Source organism: Trichosurus vulpecula, chromosome 7, assembly GCF_011100635.1.
Source record: "Trichosurus vulpecula isolate mTriVul1 chromosome 7, mTriVul1.pri, whole genome shotgun sequence".
Taxonomy (NCBI): Eukaryota; Metazoa; Chordata; class Mammalia; order Diprotodontia; family Phalangeridae; genus Trichosurus; species Trichosurus vulpecula.
In genome coordinates, this window is record NC_050579.1 from 124,947,109 (window position 1) to 124,964,707 (window position 17,599).

A 17,599-nucleotide genomic window follows, 5' to 3' on the forward strand; every position below is an offset into this window, starting at 1 on the left:
CCCCCAGCTTTGAAAACCCAGATGTTCTTGCTTCTCTCTCTTGTAACTATGTATGTATGTATTGCTATGGACAGACAGAAGCCCTGTCTGCTGATTTGTTTTATTTGCTCTGTTTATATAATTTCTGCTTGTAATTTCTGTTTGTGTTTTCTCTGAAGTTCAGGGTGCTGATTTTTTCCCCTGAACCAAGTGAATGATATATGTATGTTTAATTAAAGTGAGATTGTAAACCCCTTAACGTTGCTTTCCTTAGAAAAGCAGATCAATGAACCTATGCTAGCAGCCCTCCTGTGTGCTGATGTTGGCCTTACACCTCCACAGCAGCTGCAAGTAACATTGTTGGCACAAGCCCCCTTAAGGGTTATAGGGAGCCATAGGATCTTTTGGAGCAGTCAATCAGCCAGTCAATAGGTGTTTTTTAAGCACTTACTATGTGCAGATACTGTACTAATCACTGGGAATTCAAAGAAAGATAAAACCCACCTCTGCTTTCAAGAAGCTTAATTTTAATGGGAGGCAACAGCATGTAAATAACTAGGTACATACAAGATATATAGATATAGATAGATAGATAGAGTAGAGGGAGAATAATCTGAGAGGGAAAGACAATAGCAACTGAGGGGGACTGTGAGAACTCCCCTCTAGAGGATAAGATTTGAGCTGAATCTATGAGGCAGAAGTGAGGGGACAGAACCTTCTGAGCACAGAATCCAGAGAACAACAGGTAGGCTGTTGCTGCTGGATTGTAGGGTTCTTGGGGTAGGGATGGGGTGGGAGAATAAGAAGAGACAAAGAGCTTTGAATGCCCAACAGAGGACTATGTATTTTATCCTGGTCAGTTACTAGAGCTCATTGAGCATGGATGTGACATGGTCAGACCTACACTTTAAGAAAATCATGTTGACAGCTGAGTGGAGGGTGGATCAGAATAGGGAGAGACAAAGCAGGGAGCCCAGGCTGTTACCATGGCTGAGGGGAGAGATGATGAGAGTCTGAGCTACTTTCATGCTTGTGTAAAATGGAGAGAAGGAGGGATATACAAGGTATGTGAAGATATAGGGGAAGAGAAGAGAACAAGCATTTATTAAATGCCTGCTGTGTGCCTGGTACTGTGCTAAGTGTTTTATAAATATTGGCAGATTAGATATGTGGGGTAGATGAGAATGAGACAACTGGGATGACACAGAGGCTGAGTCCCAGTGACTAGGAGCATGTTGGTACCCTTGGAAGTAATAGGATGGTTAATAAAAGGGAGATTTTGTAGAAAAAGATAGATTCTGTTTTGGGCATGTTGAATGGAGATATCTTTGGAGAGTCTTGACCTTGTAAGACATGTGCTTTAGAAATGTCATTTGAGCAGCTCCGTGAAGAATAGATTGGAGACTGGAGACAAGGAAGAAAGGTTATGAGGGCTTGAACTAAAGTGGTAACTGTGAGGTGGAAGACAAATGTGAAAGATGTTACGAGGCAAAGTCAGTAAGACTTGGCAACTAATTGGTTATGGGGGAAAAGGAAGAGTGAATATTTAGCTGTGACTTTCACTTACAAACTTGGATGTATGGAAGACTATTGGAAGCCTTAACAAAGCTAGGAAAGTTTTATTAGGGGAAAGGATAACAAGAGACGGTGATTTACATTTTGAATATGTTGAATATCAGGTGTCTATGGAACATCCAGTTGGAAATGTCCACTTGGCACTTGATGGTATAGGACAATAGCTCAAGAGAAAGATTAGGGCTGGATATATAGATAAGGGAGGCATCTACAGAGGCATAATAATTGAATCCATGGAAACTGCTGAGATTGTTCTGAGAGGTTGCAGAGCCAAAGGAGAAGGTGCAGACAGAACCTTGGGTTATGGAAGGAGCCGCCAGACAGATGGGGAAAAACCAGTGAAGAGCAGTGTCACAAAAACCCCGAATGCAGAAAGAATCCAGGAGGAGATGGTGGTCAAGAACAATATTCTTCAGGTCATATGTTCTTCCATATAAATGTTGTCTTATCCAATCCTATGAAGTTTCTTTTTGATGTTTGGATGACATTGCATTAAATCTGCAGATTAAGTTGAGTAATCTTGTCAGTTTTCCTAGGTTGGGTTTGACCTAGCCATGCACATACAGAAGTACCATTGTACTCCAGATTTCATGAAGCATAAAGCACATCAATAATGCATCCAAATAATAATTAGGGAAATGAGAATAAAAGATTCAGGCCTATATGGAGACTAAGAATTTTTCTAATTGCTTAATTCCTAGGTTAAAGAACGTACTGTAGAAATAATAACATGTTATAAAAGGTATTGAATATATAAATAGAACACATTGAAATTTATAAGAAGTGGCCAAAATACTAGTCACATCAGATCTATGAAAGTAAAGGGAAAAAGTGAGAAAAGAATGAAATAGTTATTCCCGGAGTGCAAATTGAGTTCTTCTATCTACTAATGTACTGTACACAGGCTTAGGTTTTGCTAAATATTTTTAAATGTTTATCAGCAGAGAAATCTTGCATAAAATCTGCTATCTACCACTTTACAAAGAGAGTGACAAATGGAAATGTTTTTAACCAAACAGTACAATTTTGAGAGACGACTTCAAATCCGACTATAGTAAACATTTAGAAGTATTTACCATTTAAATTCAGTTAATATACCATACACTGTCCCTAGAGTCATTCAAGTAGATTTGTGACCTACTCCTTCGGCCACACACCTGAAAATTGATTTTATTTATAAAGAGCGTTTCATGTTGGAGAGCTGTTTCCTTGTTTTTAACCACATAGGAGTGAACATATCATAGCTGATAGACATTCTTTTTCAAAAGAGGTATATTCTCTCCTCATTCAGGAAGCTCGTGGGTTTTCAGCATACAAATGTTGGCCTCATTATCTTCCTTCTTTTTACCTTACTACTAGGTTTTTTTCTTCTTCTTCATCTTTTGCAGATGTCAAAGGTTCTCAGCAAGTCCCAGGATCTTAAATTGTCTGACACACATTTAGATTCACCTGCAATACAGTAAGTGCCAGATCCTTCTAAGTTAGTTCTGCACTCGTTCAACAATTGTCTTTTTAAAATTGTGATTTCTTAGTTTCTGAAATTTTTTTAATAAGACATTAGAACTATAAGTTAAATTTAAGTTAATCTGTTTGTGGACAAATTTAACAATGTTTCACTTAAAATAAGTTAATTGTCCTATGAAGATAGGTGTATTACATCAAAAGTTATAAAATGACCTCCTTCCTGTTGCCTTCCAAATATTGAGCCTATCCCACCCTATAATCCTTCCCTTACATACTCTATAATGATTCTGCACACATCCCTGATTATTTTTGGTCAGTCTCTTCCCATTCCCATTGACTTGTTTCCACCAAAACAATGCCTTCCCCAATCTTCGAAGCTATTGCTCAGATCTGACCAGGTCGCCCCAACTCAAAAACTTTCAGTGGTTCTCTACTGCCTCTGCGATATGAAATACAAGTTCTGTAACCTGGCATTTAAAATACTCCACCACTGGTTCCAACCTACCTTTTTAGCTTTGTTTAATATTCTAGCTTTATTTAATTCCCTGACCTCCACAGCTAAAAGTATTCTCTCCTCAAATATAACTAGAGCATTTTGTTTGTATTTGTCCTTTGTCCCAATTATACCCCATTTTTTTTCTCTCCCATCCCTCACTAAAAAGCTAGAGGGCTGGGTTTTTTTTAAATTCTGTCAAATTACCTTACCTGTAGTGGGCACTCAATAAATGTTTGTTAAACTGAATGTTATAATAGTATAGTATTATAGAATGGAATAGTATAAAGAATTAATGTGCCACTCTGTATTGGTGGAGCTAGATTCCTCATTGGTAGTTCCCTACACCAGTGAAATCAGAGAGAGGATGAGAGGGGAGAGAGGAAGAGGAAGACAGAAGAGGGAAGGAGGGAAGGAGCGAGGGAGAGAGGAAGGAACTCTAATACAAAATAATATTTAAAATATTATACAGGTAAGATATTTAGGTGATCCTTTGTATCCATCAGTTCACATTGAGTAGAAAATGATGATGATGATAATAACATGGTAAAGTCCTTCCTTGATGCTTGATGGTGCCATGCACATGCATGCTCCTGATGGCTGTGCCCGCAGAGCACAAGCCTCTGGTAAGGTCTTTCTAATCTTGAGCTTTGTCCTCATGTGACCAGCCCAGCTAAGTTTTAAGAGGCTCCTCACCAGGTATGCAGAGGGTTGATGGGTCTTCTAGCATAGCAATTCAGGAAGCTCGTGCCCTGAGAGAGCGGTTATGCTTTGCCTCAGCGTAGGGAATGTGCACTCTGATGATATCACTGATCACTTTCAGATTTGTAAAGTGCAAGTGTCATAATACCCCTGTAAATTAAGCAGGGCAGGTCTTATTATCCCCATTTTGTGGGTGGGGGTGTTCAGGAGGACTAGCACCTCCAGTGTGAGGATTTGCAGAGCACTTTTCAGGGCTGCTCATCCAACTTCACTGTCCACTGATTCACCCAACTCTCACCTGTGGTCCCAACAAGCTGTAGCATGTGCAGTGGCCACACCCCAGTAAACCATCTTGGCAGAAGGGCTAAACCAAGTCGAGGATAGCCAACAGGCCTCAAACTCAAGTTGGGGGGATGTCTACCCCAAGCATGTGGAGACTTTCCCCAGCAGAATGCATGGATGAGAACAATTTATTCCAAAAGCCACGAAGGCAGGTGAAGCAGGCACTATGGAGAGCTCAGAGCTTAGGCATCGAAAATACCAGCGTCACTGCACCCTAGGCTATTGCTAGTCATCCTAACTTTTGTTCTGTCACTGGACTTTGATGGCGTAGGAAGAGAAATTGAAGCTGATGACTTTGTGCAACTCTGCCTCACTTTAATCCAATTCACACGCAAGTCAAGTCACCCATGATGTCACTGGTCCTTTTCAAAAAGGAAGGACAAACAACAATCCCCATTTTATAAATGAGGGCTAACTCCTCCACCTGTGTTCCTGATTCCGTTTCCCATCTCATGCCTTCTCTCTCGTTTTCAATCTCTTTATCAAACTCCCCATAGATATACACAGTTCTCCCAATCCGAGCCTTTGCTTCACCCTTCCATGCCTTCAAACTCTCATCCTCTTCAGCCATTCACACTCAGACCCCTAGAACTTGTCACCTCTGTGTGTTCACATCTCCACCCGCTGCAGTCCAGTTTATGATTCACTGCTGAGTTTAAACAGCTCTCTCCAAGGTTTTCAATCCAGTTACTTTTTCTCGGTTGTCATTTTACTAGAATTCTGTTCAGCTCTCGACATCACCAACTATTTCCTTCTCCAGGATGCTCGCTCCTCCCTTGTTCCTGAGATACTACCGTACCTCACCACCCTTCTCCTCCTAGTTCTACAACTATTCCTTCTCCATCTTCTTTGCCAGGTCATCATTCTTCTGTCCATTAAGCGTGGCTGAACCCGCGGGCTCTGAGCTGGGCCTTCTTCTATCTCTAAGGTGATTTTACACCCTGCTCTACTTCCCAGTCTGCCCCCATGGACTCAATTGCCATGTAAATTCAGGGGTGACGGAAATAACTAAACCTGTAATCTCACTGAAATAGGCAACTCCCAAATGAGGAAACCCACTCCTTCCATGCGGGACAGAACCGTCTCTGCCACTTATAGTCTTGAAAAATTTCCGAGAGCACTGAGAGGTTAAGTTGTCCAAGGTGACACAGCCAATATGTATTAGAGGCAGGATTTTCCCCAGGCCCCTGAACCAGTTCTTCCTCCACTGTATCATACTTCCTTTCATATTCATGCTTCATATAGCTCCAAGATATCCAGCCCAAATCTCTCTCCTGAACTCTGATCCCATATTACCCACCGCTTCCTCCATTGCTACCCAGATATCCAAAGCTATAAAGTCCTTCTTGCATAGTTGACTGTTTCTTTTTAAGTGTCCCTGTGCCCTTCTACTGTCTAAAGTTCATAACCTTGGGATTGTCTTTCCTCCTCAATCCCTGTATACAGTCAGTTGCTGAGTCTTATCTATTCCGCCTCCATAAAGTATCTCAATAGCAGTTTCCTTCTCTCCTCTCATATAACCTCCTTCTAGTCACCTATATTCACAATCTTGGCATCATCTCTGACTCTTCTCCCGTTTCCCCTCAGATAGCCAATCAATTGTCATCTTTTCCATTCTGCCTTCACAAAGTCCCTCACAAGTGTTCTCTTCTATTATATAGAGTCTCTAACCAAATTCAGTCCCTCATCACCTTTTCCATAGATGATTCCAGTCATTTCCTAATCGATCTTCCTTCCTCCAGTCTCCCAACTCCAATCGTATCCTCCAGAGAGCTGTCAGATTGATTGACCTAAAATACAGATCTGATGAGATAAAGATCTACTACTCACAAATCATCAGTAGTTTCAAGTTATGTTAAGATAAAATTCAGAATCCTTAGCCTTACTTATATTTGTACATCTGATATCCCCCATTAAGCTCTTTGAAGTCAAGGACTACATGATTTTTGTCTTTGTATCTCCCCAGTACCTAGCACAATGTCTTGCACATAGTAGGCGCTTGATAAATGTTTGTTGACTTTGATTGAATTGTGGTGGCCCAGAGAAGTCAAGTAACTTGCCTTCATTTCCAATAAATTTCAGAGCAGGATTCAAACCTGGGTCTTATAATGTTAAATCTAGTCCTCTTTATACAGCCCTATACCCTTACAATAATTCAGTAAAACTTGAACACTCAGGGAATGAGCCAATCTGAGTAGCTGAGAGTTTATCCCTCTTTAAGCATCAGAACTTGACCTTAACAGTTTCTAATAGAAAACTTTGCAAAATGTGTCACCTACTTCCTTAAAAGCTTAAGACTTTTATGAATTATACAAACTTAAAAAAAACCTGTATGATAATACAGTGATGCCTTTAGGATCTATTCATGTGCATAAAAGCCTGTTCACCCATACACTCAATTGCCCCATGTTGTTATGCTTTTTGAGTTCTCATGTCTGCTTTTCTAATCATTCAATTCTTTTCATATGGAATTAAATGGAAACAAATAATTATATAGTCAAAATAAAATCACAAAGTCCCTGCATAGCTGCATTAAGGGGAAAATCAAATTCTTTATTCAAAACTTTCCAGAATATTTATAGCATATTTTCTGTTTAACATAGTTGACTCTTATTTTGAAGTACTTATATTAGTGTTTTAGAAGACCTCTTGGGGAGTTTTCACATGTTTTCCCTTGTATTGTTGGCAAATACATAAATGCAAGATCCTCTTTCTAATTCAAAAAAATTTTACAAACATATTTCCTTCAATTCTTGTGTATTCTTTAGTTCAATGTGTACTCTTCAATTTTGATCATTTCAGATTCTTTTTTGCACTTGACATAAAGTAATTTGCAAAAGTTTTCTTAGCACAGACTACCAAACCACTAGCAAAATAATAATAATGATAATAAAGTTTCATAAAGTGTTAGAGCTGGAAAAGACCTTAGAGACCAGCTAGTCCACATTTCCCATGTTAGAGATGAAAAACCTCAGTCCCAGAGAGGCCATGGCCTAAGCTCAGTGAAATGTTGATGGTATCAGCCTTGATAAGGCTTTGTACATTGGGTTTATGTGAGGGCTTTTAAAAGTCCTTAGCTAGAGCTGATGAGGTAGCTACCTTGATGATGAAAAGAGAGTCTACAAAATAAGACAATTTATTTCTTAAATTTTGAGTAAAATGGCTATTTAAAAAATCAGTTATGTCTATCAACAGGAAAAAGAACAATTCTAAATGTCAAGAAGTTATGAAGAAGGGACTGCACATACTTATGAATGAGATATGGGGTTACCATTTCAGGGAAAATAGCATATATAACAACTTTGTTTAATAACTGAGGAAAATCATGACTGGGACACAGTGAGAGTAGTTTTCATAAGCCACATAAAGACCAAATAATAATCATGTCATTTATTGAAAAACTACTCTGTGCTTGGAACTGACTTATAGGAGGCAAAAGGAGCACAATAACATGCAATACATCTCGAACTTATAACCTACTTTCTGAGAGAAGATTAACATAAATGAAATAAATGGTAAACAAAATGATGGGGTTAGATTAGATGACCTCTAAGGTCTATTCCAGCTCTAAATCTTTTATGAACAAGATTCACTATATGATTATTATGAAATACTATTATGCTTATAATAAATGATGACCAGATAGTTTCAGAAAAACCTGGGAAGTCTTACATGAACTGATGCAATGCGAAGTGAGCAGAACCAGAACATTGTACACAGCAAAAGCAATATTGTAACAATGATCAACTGTGAAAGACTTAGCTACTGTGATCAAGACAATGATCAGAGACAAATATGTAAAAGTGTAATTGGGAAGTATTTAATAAAATAAATAAAAATATATTTATTTTAAAAAAAAGAACCAGAGGAAAGACTAGAAAAGAATCAACACAATAGCTTTTTGTAAGAGAAGTGAGTTAGAGTTGGAAGATCTGGGTTCAAATCCTGCTCTACTACTTACTGCCTATGTGACCTTTTAAGCAATTCATTCTCTGAATCTCCTTTTCCCCATCTGTAAAATGTGGAACATGAACTGGGTGATGACTAAAGACCATTTTGATTAAATTCTATGATCTTTTGCCTGAATAATTGTCAGAATGGTAATATCCATTCCTGTTGGCTTTACTAAGACCTCTGAGCAAGTTTTGAATGTGCCAAACAGATAAATAATTTACATTTGTATAGTTCTTTAAGGTTCACAATGCACTTTTTTCACAAAACATACATAAGAGCTCAAGCTGGCTTAGACCCTTAGGCTTTCTTCATGCCCTGCGTTCATGTTTTACGTTTCAAAAACATTTTAAGGTTTAAAAGCACTTTTCTCACAGCAATCTTCTGAGATACATGTTTAATTAAAATGATTAGATTGGCCTAAATGAATACCATTACCCTAACTTTACAGTTGAGGAAATGGCCTCAGAGTGGCTAAGTTCTTATGTCCACATAGCTAGGAAACATCTAAGCAGAGCCCCAAACCCATGTCTTTTGCCAGTGATCTTTCTTGCTTGTCTTTCTTAGCAGCAGTGAGATGAATTTGGAGGCATTGCTCTTGGCCTAGGAGCTGATGGCAGAGTAAATGCACTCACTTCAAAACCCAAGGCAATGGCCACACTGAACAAGGGTGTCAGTGGGGTCACTTGTTTAACCAGTTTGGTCATTTGCTGCCATCTTGATCAACACAATGATGAGAGCTGTTCTTCTCACTTAGAGGTAAAAGCATTGCCTTAAGTTTGTGATATTTTCTTGTTTGTTGCTTAACTGTCTATATTGGTAGCTTTTATAAGCACTTACTTCATGCTGCTTTCCACCAATTATCAATTTCATTGATAATTCCATTTGTTTATTTTTAGGATACTGATCACTTTTTTATTGCAGAGCTTTGCGTGTTTCAGTAGTTTTACTGAAATGCCTTAATTTTTATTATATCAAGAAGATATTAAGCTTGTCCATAGGCATGCATAGATCCTGGTCAAGATAACTTGTCATGAAGGACCCTTCCACTGACAGAAAATTCTACAACCCAATTCAATCCAATAAGCGTTTTATAAGGACCCAGAACTTTCAGACTGTGTTTTCCTGAGAGAAAGGGGAAGGGGCTGATAGAAATGTACATTCCAGGATATGCCAGCAACAATAGCCCACAATCTATAGGAACTTGTCCAGACAAAGGCTTTTTTTCCTGACTGAGGCTTAGAAGGCAACCTTTCTCTCCCTCCTTTTGTATATTCTCTTATTAATCTGTCTGCTCTCTTTCTGTCTCTGTATAACATTCCCCATTTATTATCCTGTCTGACACCCTTGCCAACCTTCTCTTGAAGCCCCTATAAATATTTTATAATCTATTAAATACCAGTAGTGGTCATTAACTTCTTTATCTTCAACTTTCTTAATACACATATGTAGATATAAATGATATCAATAATTTGCCATTTCTTTTATTTAGCCATTCCCTCTTTATCTCATATTTCATCAAGATCATGAGGTTACTCAGTCTCCATAGAGTATTTGTGAACTCATCAGTCATCAGTCCTGGGTCCACTTTTCCACTAAGCTGCTTATTTTTCCTGCTTCTCAAGCTATAAGCCTCCTTCCAACTTCTTAATTCTCATGAAGAAATAGGAAAGGTTCCACAGTTTTTCTTCATTCTGGCTTTTTTCTGTTTTCACAAGTTAATTTTCCATTTTTTATGTTTTTATTCTTTTACCTTTCACTTCTGATCTTTGTCTTCTTGGGACATTTTGTTGTAATTAATTACAACTGCATTGGCATCATATGTCAGCACTATGAGCTCACTCCTGTAGGTACCACGAGGGATATAGATAAAATATAAGATGTGTTTCTACCCTTTTGGAGATTCAAGTCCAGTTGGGAAGATAGAACTAAAACAGTTAGAAAACAATAGAAGTGTATAGTCCAGTACTAAATAGTGGTGTGATATAGAGATTATAAATACAATAGGTGTTCAGAGCAGGAAGATCCTTGGACATCTGAGTAATAGAGGAAGGCTTCGAGGAAATAAACTTTATCTGTTTCCATGTTGTCGGACAGCTAGGTGGCGCAACAGCTAAAACACTGGGCCTGGAGTCAGGAATACCTGAGTTCAAATCCAGCCTCAGACGACTTACTAGCTATGTGACCCTAGGCAAGTTGCTTAACCCTGTTTGCCTCAGTTCCTCATCTGTAAAATAAGCTGGAGAAGGAAATGGAAAACGACGCCAGTACCTCTGCCAAGAATACCCCAAATGGAGTCCTGAAGAGTCGGACACAACTGAAACAGTTCAACAGTAAACACAGGCAGAGGGGAAACAGGGAAGGGAGCAACCCACAGCCGACTACAAGAGCAGAATGAAAAAGCGAAGAGAAAGGCGGTCAGGTGGATGGATCAGTGACAAATAGCGCAGAGCAAAAGGGATCTGTAGTTACAAAGCTGATAACTTCATAGCCAGGGGAAGATTATTGACAAATTTTTTTTAATTTTCTGCTTTTGTAGTTCCCCAGAAAGTTTTTGTCTTTGTTTAAACTTCTTTTCATGCAATGCCTTTCATTTATTCAGCTGTTCATCAAAATATGCATCTTCCATCACTTCCCTTATCTGAGGGCACACAAAAATCCCCTCTTTGACTTTAACCTCACTAATTCGTAGAAATTAATTTTTCAGATGAAGAAAATCTGTGGTTTCATTCCATTCCCTTGACCTCTTCTAGGTCTGAAACTTCCTTTGAAAAATTTTTGTTCGTATCCTTTGATTATATATCTACTGAGGACCTTTTTTTTTGTATCTTATATCAACTTTGTTTCCTGTCACCTAATAATATTCTCCATTTTGCTTCTCAGTTGATTTTTATAGTTTTCTTTAATATGTCTTGAATTTTTACTTCTCTGTGTCTTTTTCATGCTATTTTTCTGTGTCTGCCACCACTATCAAACAAGTTAGATAGAGGAAAAAACACCTCATATTACCCATCTAACCAGCCTTTTAAGATCTCCTTTGACACCAAGTTCACTCACATACTCCTCTATATAATGTTTTCTCAAGATGATTTATGGTTTTTTATCGGTGAGTGGTCTGAAAGACTTGTATTCCAAGTCAATATTTCCCTCTATTCAGGTTTTTATAGCTAGACTCCAAAAAAGTTCATATAATATGTCCCTTTCTCATTTCTTTCTGACCCAACACATGTTCCAAAGATATGAATGAAATTTGCCTCTCTACTGTTTTCTTTCTTGTATGTTTTTCTAAGGCCCAGCCACTTAGTTTTTCTTTTCCTTTTCTTGTGGGGAATGTGGGGGAGGGAGAATATATGTCAGTGAGTCTAATTTTTTCCACAACTATATTTCATGTCCATTGTCATGTCACTGCACCTAGTTCTCTTTAAAATTTATGAGCCTTGAATAAACCCACCCTTGGGTTTGTGTGTGTGATTCCACTCTCTGCCCCAGTTAACCAATAGGAGTTAGAGAGTTTTATCACACTGAAAATTCCTTTCTTCAGTTTATAAGATCCCATCCCACCATTTTCTTCCTCTATCAAAGTTCCCTGGCCTCATCTCTCCTCTTATGGGAGCCTGTGATTGTTAGAATTAAATATGCCCATGTTTCAGTTCTGCATTCCCTATACTGATGAATGAAAGCAATGAGGTTTGCAAGGGCTCGCTCTGGCTCACTTTCCTCTCCCCCTGTAGTTCTTCTCCTTTTGATTCCTTAGAAGATGGTGGTCTCTATTAAGCTCCCTCATTCCTGGGTTCCTTCCTCTTCTAGGTCCGAATCATTTCCCGTGAAGTTCTTATCTTTACTGCTCTCCTTAGGATTTGGTTTGCTCCTTAGCTTCCCTCTACTAGAATTGTTCTTTTGGCCTCTCTTCCTACTTCCTCCCCGTCACAATGTAATTCTCCCCCTGGTTAGTTTAACTTGTCCTATGTCTTTGGCAGGTGCAGGAGCCATCTCACTCTTTGCTAGCAGTTTTCTCTCTAATTCCTTGTTCTGTTTTTCTTCTCCCTTTTTTGGCCCACCACTCCCTTAAACTTTTCCTTGTCTTGTTTTGCCTTCTTCCTCCAAGACCCTTCTTACCCCCACTTTCCTTTAAAAAGATTGGTAGATTTCTATTTAGAATACTAGAGCATGAGAATTGGGAGAGACCTTAGAGACAGATCATCTAGTCCACCTCATCACGCCCAACCCTACCACCACCACTAGGGTGAAGTAGCTGGCGTACATGGCACACATAGAACAAGCTTCTACAGGCACTGATGTGCCTGGCTGAACTGAGGCCAGAATATCCGCCTCAATCTCTGCTACCTCCTTCCCTCTTTCTTACTTGAAGGATCCCCACACTTTGGGCAACTTTTACAATAATAATAATAGTTGGCATTTAGGTAGAGTATCAGGATTTACAAAATGCGTTATATGCATTATCGCATTTGAGTTCCACAATTCCTGTTTTATGATCCCTATTAAATAGTAGTTGTGGTCACTAATTTCCAACATTCTTTGACTTCAGCTTTTTTAATATGTTTATATATTATTGGCTGTTTCTTTTTATTTAAGCATTCCCTCTTTGTCTTATATTTCATCAAGATCATGAGATTACTGAGTTTGAGTGAAGTCGATACTACAGGTGTTATTGTCCTGCTTATACAGATGAGAAAGCCAAGAATTAGGTTTGCAAGCCCCTAAAACCACAGATCTAGAGCCATCTAGTCCAGCTCCTATATTTTACAGACAAGGAAAATGAGACCCAGGGAGTTTAAGTGACTTGTCCATGGCCATAAAGCTGGCCGGATAATCAGAGGAAGGATTTGAACTCCAAATCCAGAATTCCACGGACTCTGCCTATGTTGCCTATATGTTTCCCGGCTTTCCTAAACTGATCTTCATGCCTGCCTATTTATTTTGTCCTGTCTTAGATATAAATCTCTTTCCTAATAGTTACACATTAACTTTTTGCCATGAATGAATGGAAAATATGTTTAAGCCCCTTACAACATGCTTCCTGAATGCCACTTCCCCTGCTTTCCACAGCTCTAACATTTCACTGGACACATGCCAATCAGAAGTACTTTCATGAGCCATCCTTGAAATGCATCTTGAAGCATTTCTGATGGCTCTTTATACCAATTCTAACCCATATGTGTCCAAAGTAAAAGGTACCTCTTACAGGTTATTCCCTAGTTCCCCATGTTACAGTTTCATTGATATATCTATTTTCCTGTTTTCACTATGTCCCAAAGCTGCCCGTCACTTTCTCTAGAAATGTCAACATAGTCCAGTGTCAGTTCCACCATATTACTCTACCTCAGGCCTGCACAACATATGCCCCACAGGCTGCTTGTGCCCTGCCAAAGGATTTCAGGTGGCCGGTGAAAAATGTAGGATTACCACTGCACACTCTCTGTTTGTCACGTGTCCCTTGGCAACGAACCATCATCATTCTATCTCTAGTCTAACCTATCTGCTGCCCGAAGAAGTTTAGCCTATTTTAATTTTGGCCCCTACCTCCTGCCACCCTTCTTTGTTTTCTTGTTGTTCTTTATTCATTTTCAGTCACGTCCAACTCTGTGTGACGCCATTGGGTCACAATGCTCAAAGATACTGGAAAGGTTTTCCATTTCCTTCTCCAGCTCATTTTACAGATGAGGAAACTGAGGCAAACAGGGTTAAGTGATTTGCCCAGGATCAAACAACTAGTCTGAGGCTGGATATGAATTCAGCTCTTCCTGACCCCAGGCTCAGGGCTCTGTAGCACTGTGCCACCCGGCTGCCCAACACGTTACAAATTTATCAGCCTTTCCCCACTTGAAAGAATCAAAACCAAGTATTTCCAACCATACCCTTATTCCACTTTTTGAGAGTGTTTCAGAAGTGAATTGTACATCTAATTCTTTGAAATTTGGGTAGCCCTTTAGTAGGATAATATTCAGCGCTTCCATAAGATATGCAAGGTAACTTGTATGTTATGTCATTTGATCCACACAACAACCCTATGAGGTAGATGCTGTTTATTTATCATCCCCCATTTTATAAATAGTAAAACCGAAGATGAGATGAATTGAGTGACCTGCCCAGGGTCACACACAGCTAGAGTCTGAGGCAGGATTTGAACTCAGGCCTTGCTGAATTCAAGTCCAACACTCTACTACAGCATATAGCTCAGCTTCACTCCTTCTTTGGTTACTTCAAATAACAGTCTCCAGCTTCTAGCTCTCCTTCCAAATGTAATCCTTGATTTTCTGGTCTAAACGATTCATTTGATGATCTGCATTGTGTTTAGATGTCCCAGAAGTTCAGCCATCACAGCAGTTGTCAGCAAAAAATCAATCAAAAAAATTTTTTACTTGACATTCATTATATTCAAACCATTTGTACAAGTATACACAGTCAAAGACTGGGGAAATTCTTCCCCAATGGAAGGCCTTAAAAGAAAAGATTCAAGGAATAGATAAGGTGGTTTATAGGCTTTCCATAAAAAATCTATAATAACAAATTTGGTACAAGTTACTGCCTTGACTTCTCTCTCCCCCCTCACCCCCCAGAGAATGAATGTTTTAACACCCCACCTATTAGCTCCTGTGGGGGCGTAAGATCCTCCCCCACAGACAGCACCCAGGAGGCTGCCGGGACGCCAGGAGGCTGCCGGGACACTGCCGGGATGCCGGGAAAACACAGATTCCTTTTATCTGCTTAAGCAAGGAGAGCACGGTGAAGGGGTTGACCAGCTTACTTTAATCCAGCATTCAGTTAGCATACAGACAATATTCATTTAGTTCAGGGGAAAAATGCCAGCATCCAGTTAGCATTCAGTTAGTTCAGGGGAGCATACACACAAGCATCAAGAGACATACTTCAGGGGAAAAAGCCAGCACCCTGAGGTTCAGAACATTCATTCAGTTCGGGGGAAAAAAACCAGCACCCCGAACCTCAAAACCAAAATACAAACAAATTACAAATATCAACAGACAGACCCAATACAATTCATAGTTACCAACATCTGGGCTCAGCCCGAGAGCAAGGGCTGGCCCAGAGTCATGCTCCCCACCAGTGCCGCGCCAACCAGAAAAGGAAAGACAGCTCTTCAAGCTGTCCCCTCCCCTCTTATAGAGTTTTTGACATTATCAAGCGCCGCCTGAATGACTGGGGCCGATTGGTTCTTGAGTTGGCCCCTCCCCCTAGCATAGACTAGGTTAACACCCAATAGGGCGTGGCTCTGGAGTCAGCACCTCCCCTCAGCCAGCCCCATGACTCATCACACAGGAAGTTCTCTTCTTCCTGGCATGGTTTCTGGGCTTCCTGCCCCGGAAGTGAATCCCCAGCACCCAGCGAGGCTCAATGAGGTAAGCTGAGTCACTCAAAGAAAACAAAGGTCACTCTGGTTACAATGAAGCATTAGGTAAGTCGAGAATGGATATTTTGGGTTCTTAGAAGAGGTCCAAGGCACCTGTCATCTGCAGCACCTATGTTTGAGGAACCCTGGTCTTTATTGCATCTATACCTTCATCATTGCAGAAGCTGAACCAGCTTGCTCTTTTAAAAACTAATTTAATACAGCCAACATTAATTAGGCACCTACTATGCACAGGATATATTGTAATCAATACAAAACACATAAACCAGCACTGTGAAAAGGATGTTAGAAAATCACTCTAGCAGATTCCATTGACAGGTGTTTTCCTATTTGCCCAACTTCTTTGGGTCCCATAGGGAGTGGTTTCCAGTTGTCTTACCAGTTCACACAGCTGTTACCTGAGGAAACAAAGCCCACGCTTTATGATAGTTGGGAAGACAAGCTCCAAGGATCTATTAATTTTATGTCTCTTTCTTTCTAATAGAGAAGTAAGAAAGAAGAAAAGGCTTCAGAAGAATGAGATGACAGGATCCAAACTGAATGAAATGGCTCTCCGTCCTTCAGAAATTCCAGATGTAAATGCTCAGGGAGAAGGTGAATCCAGACTTGTCCTTAGAGCAGAAGCAAAGAAGAGCCCCAAACAAACTCTAATCCCTTCAAAGACGGCCAAGGAAATGAATGGGGCCTTGGACCAGCCTGACGTTTGAAGCCTGTGTAATAATGGTAGTCCAACTCTTGGTACTTTTTAGTGATTACATCAGGATTGCTCCTGCTGACAAATCAATAAAGAATAATATCACTGCTGTTCACCAGACAAAAAGGGAAAAAACACAGTTTATGTTGATAAGGGTAAATGTTATTTAACAATTCTGTAGATTTGCACCTGGGTAATATGCCAATTTATAAGATTCACCAGAAACTGTGATGAGTCCACTTTGGAATTTAACTTTCTTTTACATATATACATATATATATATATATATATATATATATATATATATATATATATACACATATATATATATATATACATATATATATATACGTGTGTGTGTGTGTGTGTGTGTGTGTGTGTGTGTGTGTGTATATATTACATAATATAGAATTGTGTATTTGGAATTCCTAAGGAATGATCACATCTTAAAGCAAGAAAACTATTTAAGGGAAATGTGCACTTTTGAGTGTTACCTTTTTATATTTGTTTTAAATGAAGAGATGTTTACTTTGTAAACACAGACTAAAAATTGTACCATTCATTTGTTTTGGCTGACCTTGCAGTTATGTTCTAGACTCATTCGGTTGTTGAAAATATTTCATATTCAAGTGTATGAAGGCTATGTAGACATATGTTGAGTGATATTAATTTTAATCTCAATATTTGCTTTCATTATCTTATTGCATTATTATAAGAATAATGGTTTCAGCAATATATCATTAAATATTGTATTTTAATATTAATTAGGTAAATCATTTTTCTCTTGACATTTTTTTTGCCAGCAGACTCTTTTTTTCTTGAGAAAATGAGTCTGCCGGGAAACTTTTTAACCCCAATTCTCCCCCCAAAAGTACAAAAATATATATAAAATTAGAAGAACTTATTTGGTAGACCAGACAATTGATTTCATGAAACAAAGAAGTGAGAAAAACAGTTCTGGCCATTGAGGTGTAAAATTTGCCCAGACGCCAACCACTACATACAATATAAT

At 39.1% G+C, this 17,599-nt stretch overlaps 1 protein-coding gene across 1 annotated transcript in view; it reads left to right on the plus strand.

The window, feature by feature from the left end:
* The window catches only part of AHI1 (Abelson helper integration site 1), a 241,425-nt gene extending 224,610 nt beyond the window's left edge, over positions 1 to 16,815 (plus strand). The window contains exons 23-24 of the mRNA XM_036765884.1: positions 2,943 to 3,013; positions 16,378 to 16,815. Coding sequence (XP_036621779.1) covers positions 2,943 to 3,013; positions 16,378 to 16,600 — 294 coding nt within the window. The 3' untranslated portion in view covers positions 16,601 to 16,815. The remainder of the gene's footprint in view (positions 1 to 2,942; positions 3,014 to 16,377) is intronic.
* Positions 16,816 to 17,599: the final 784 nt, after the last annotated feature.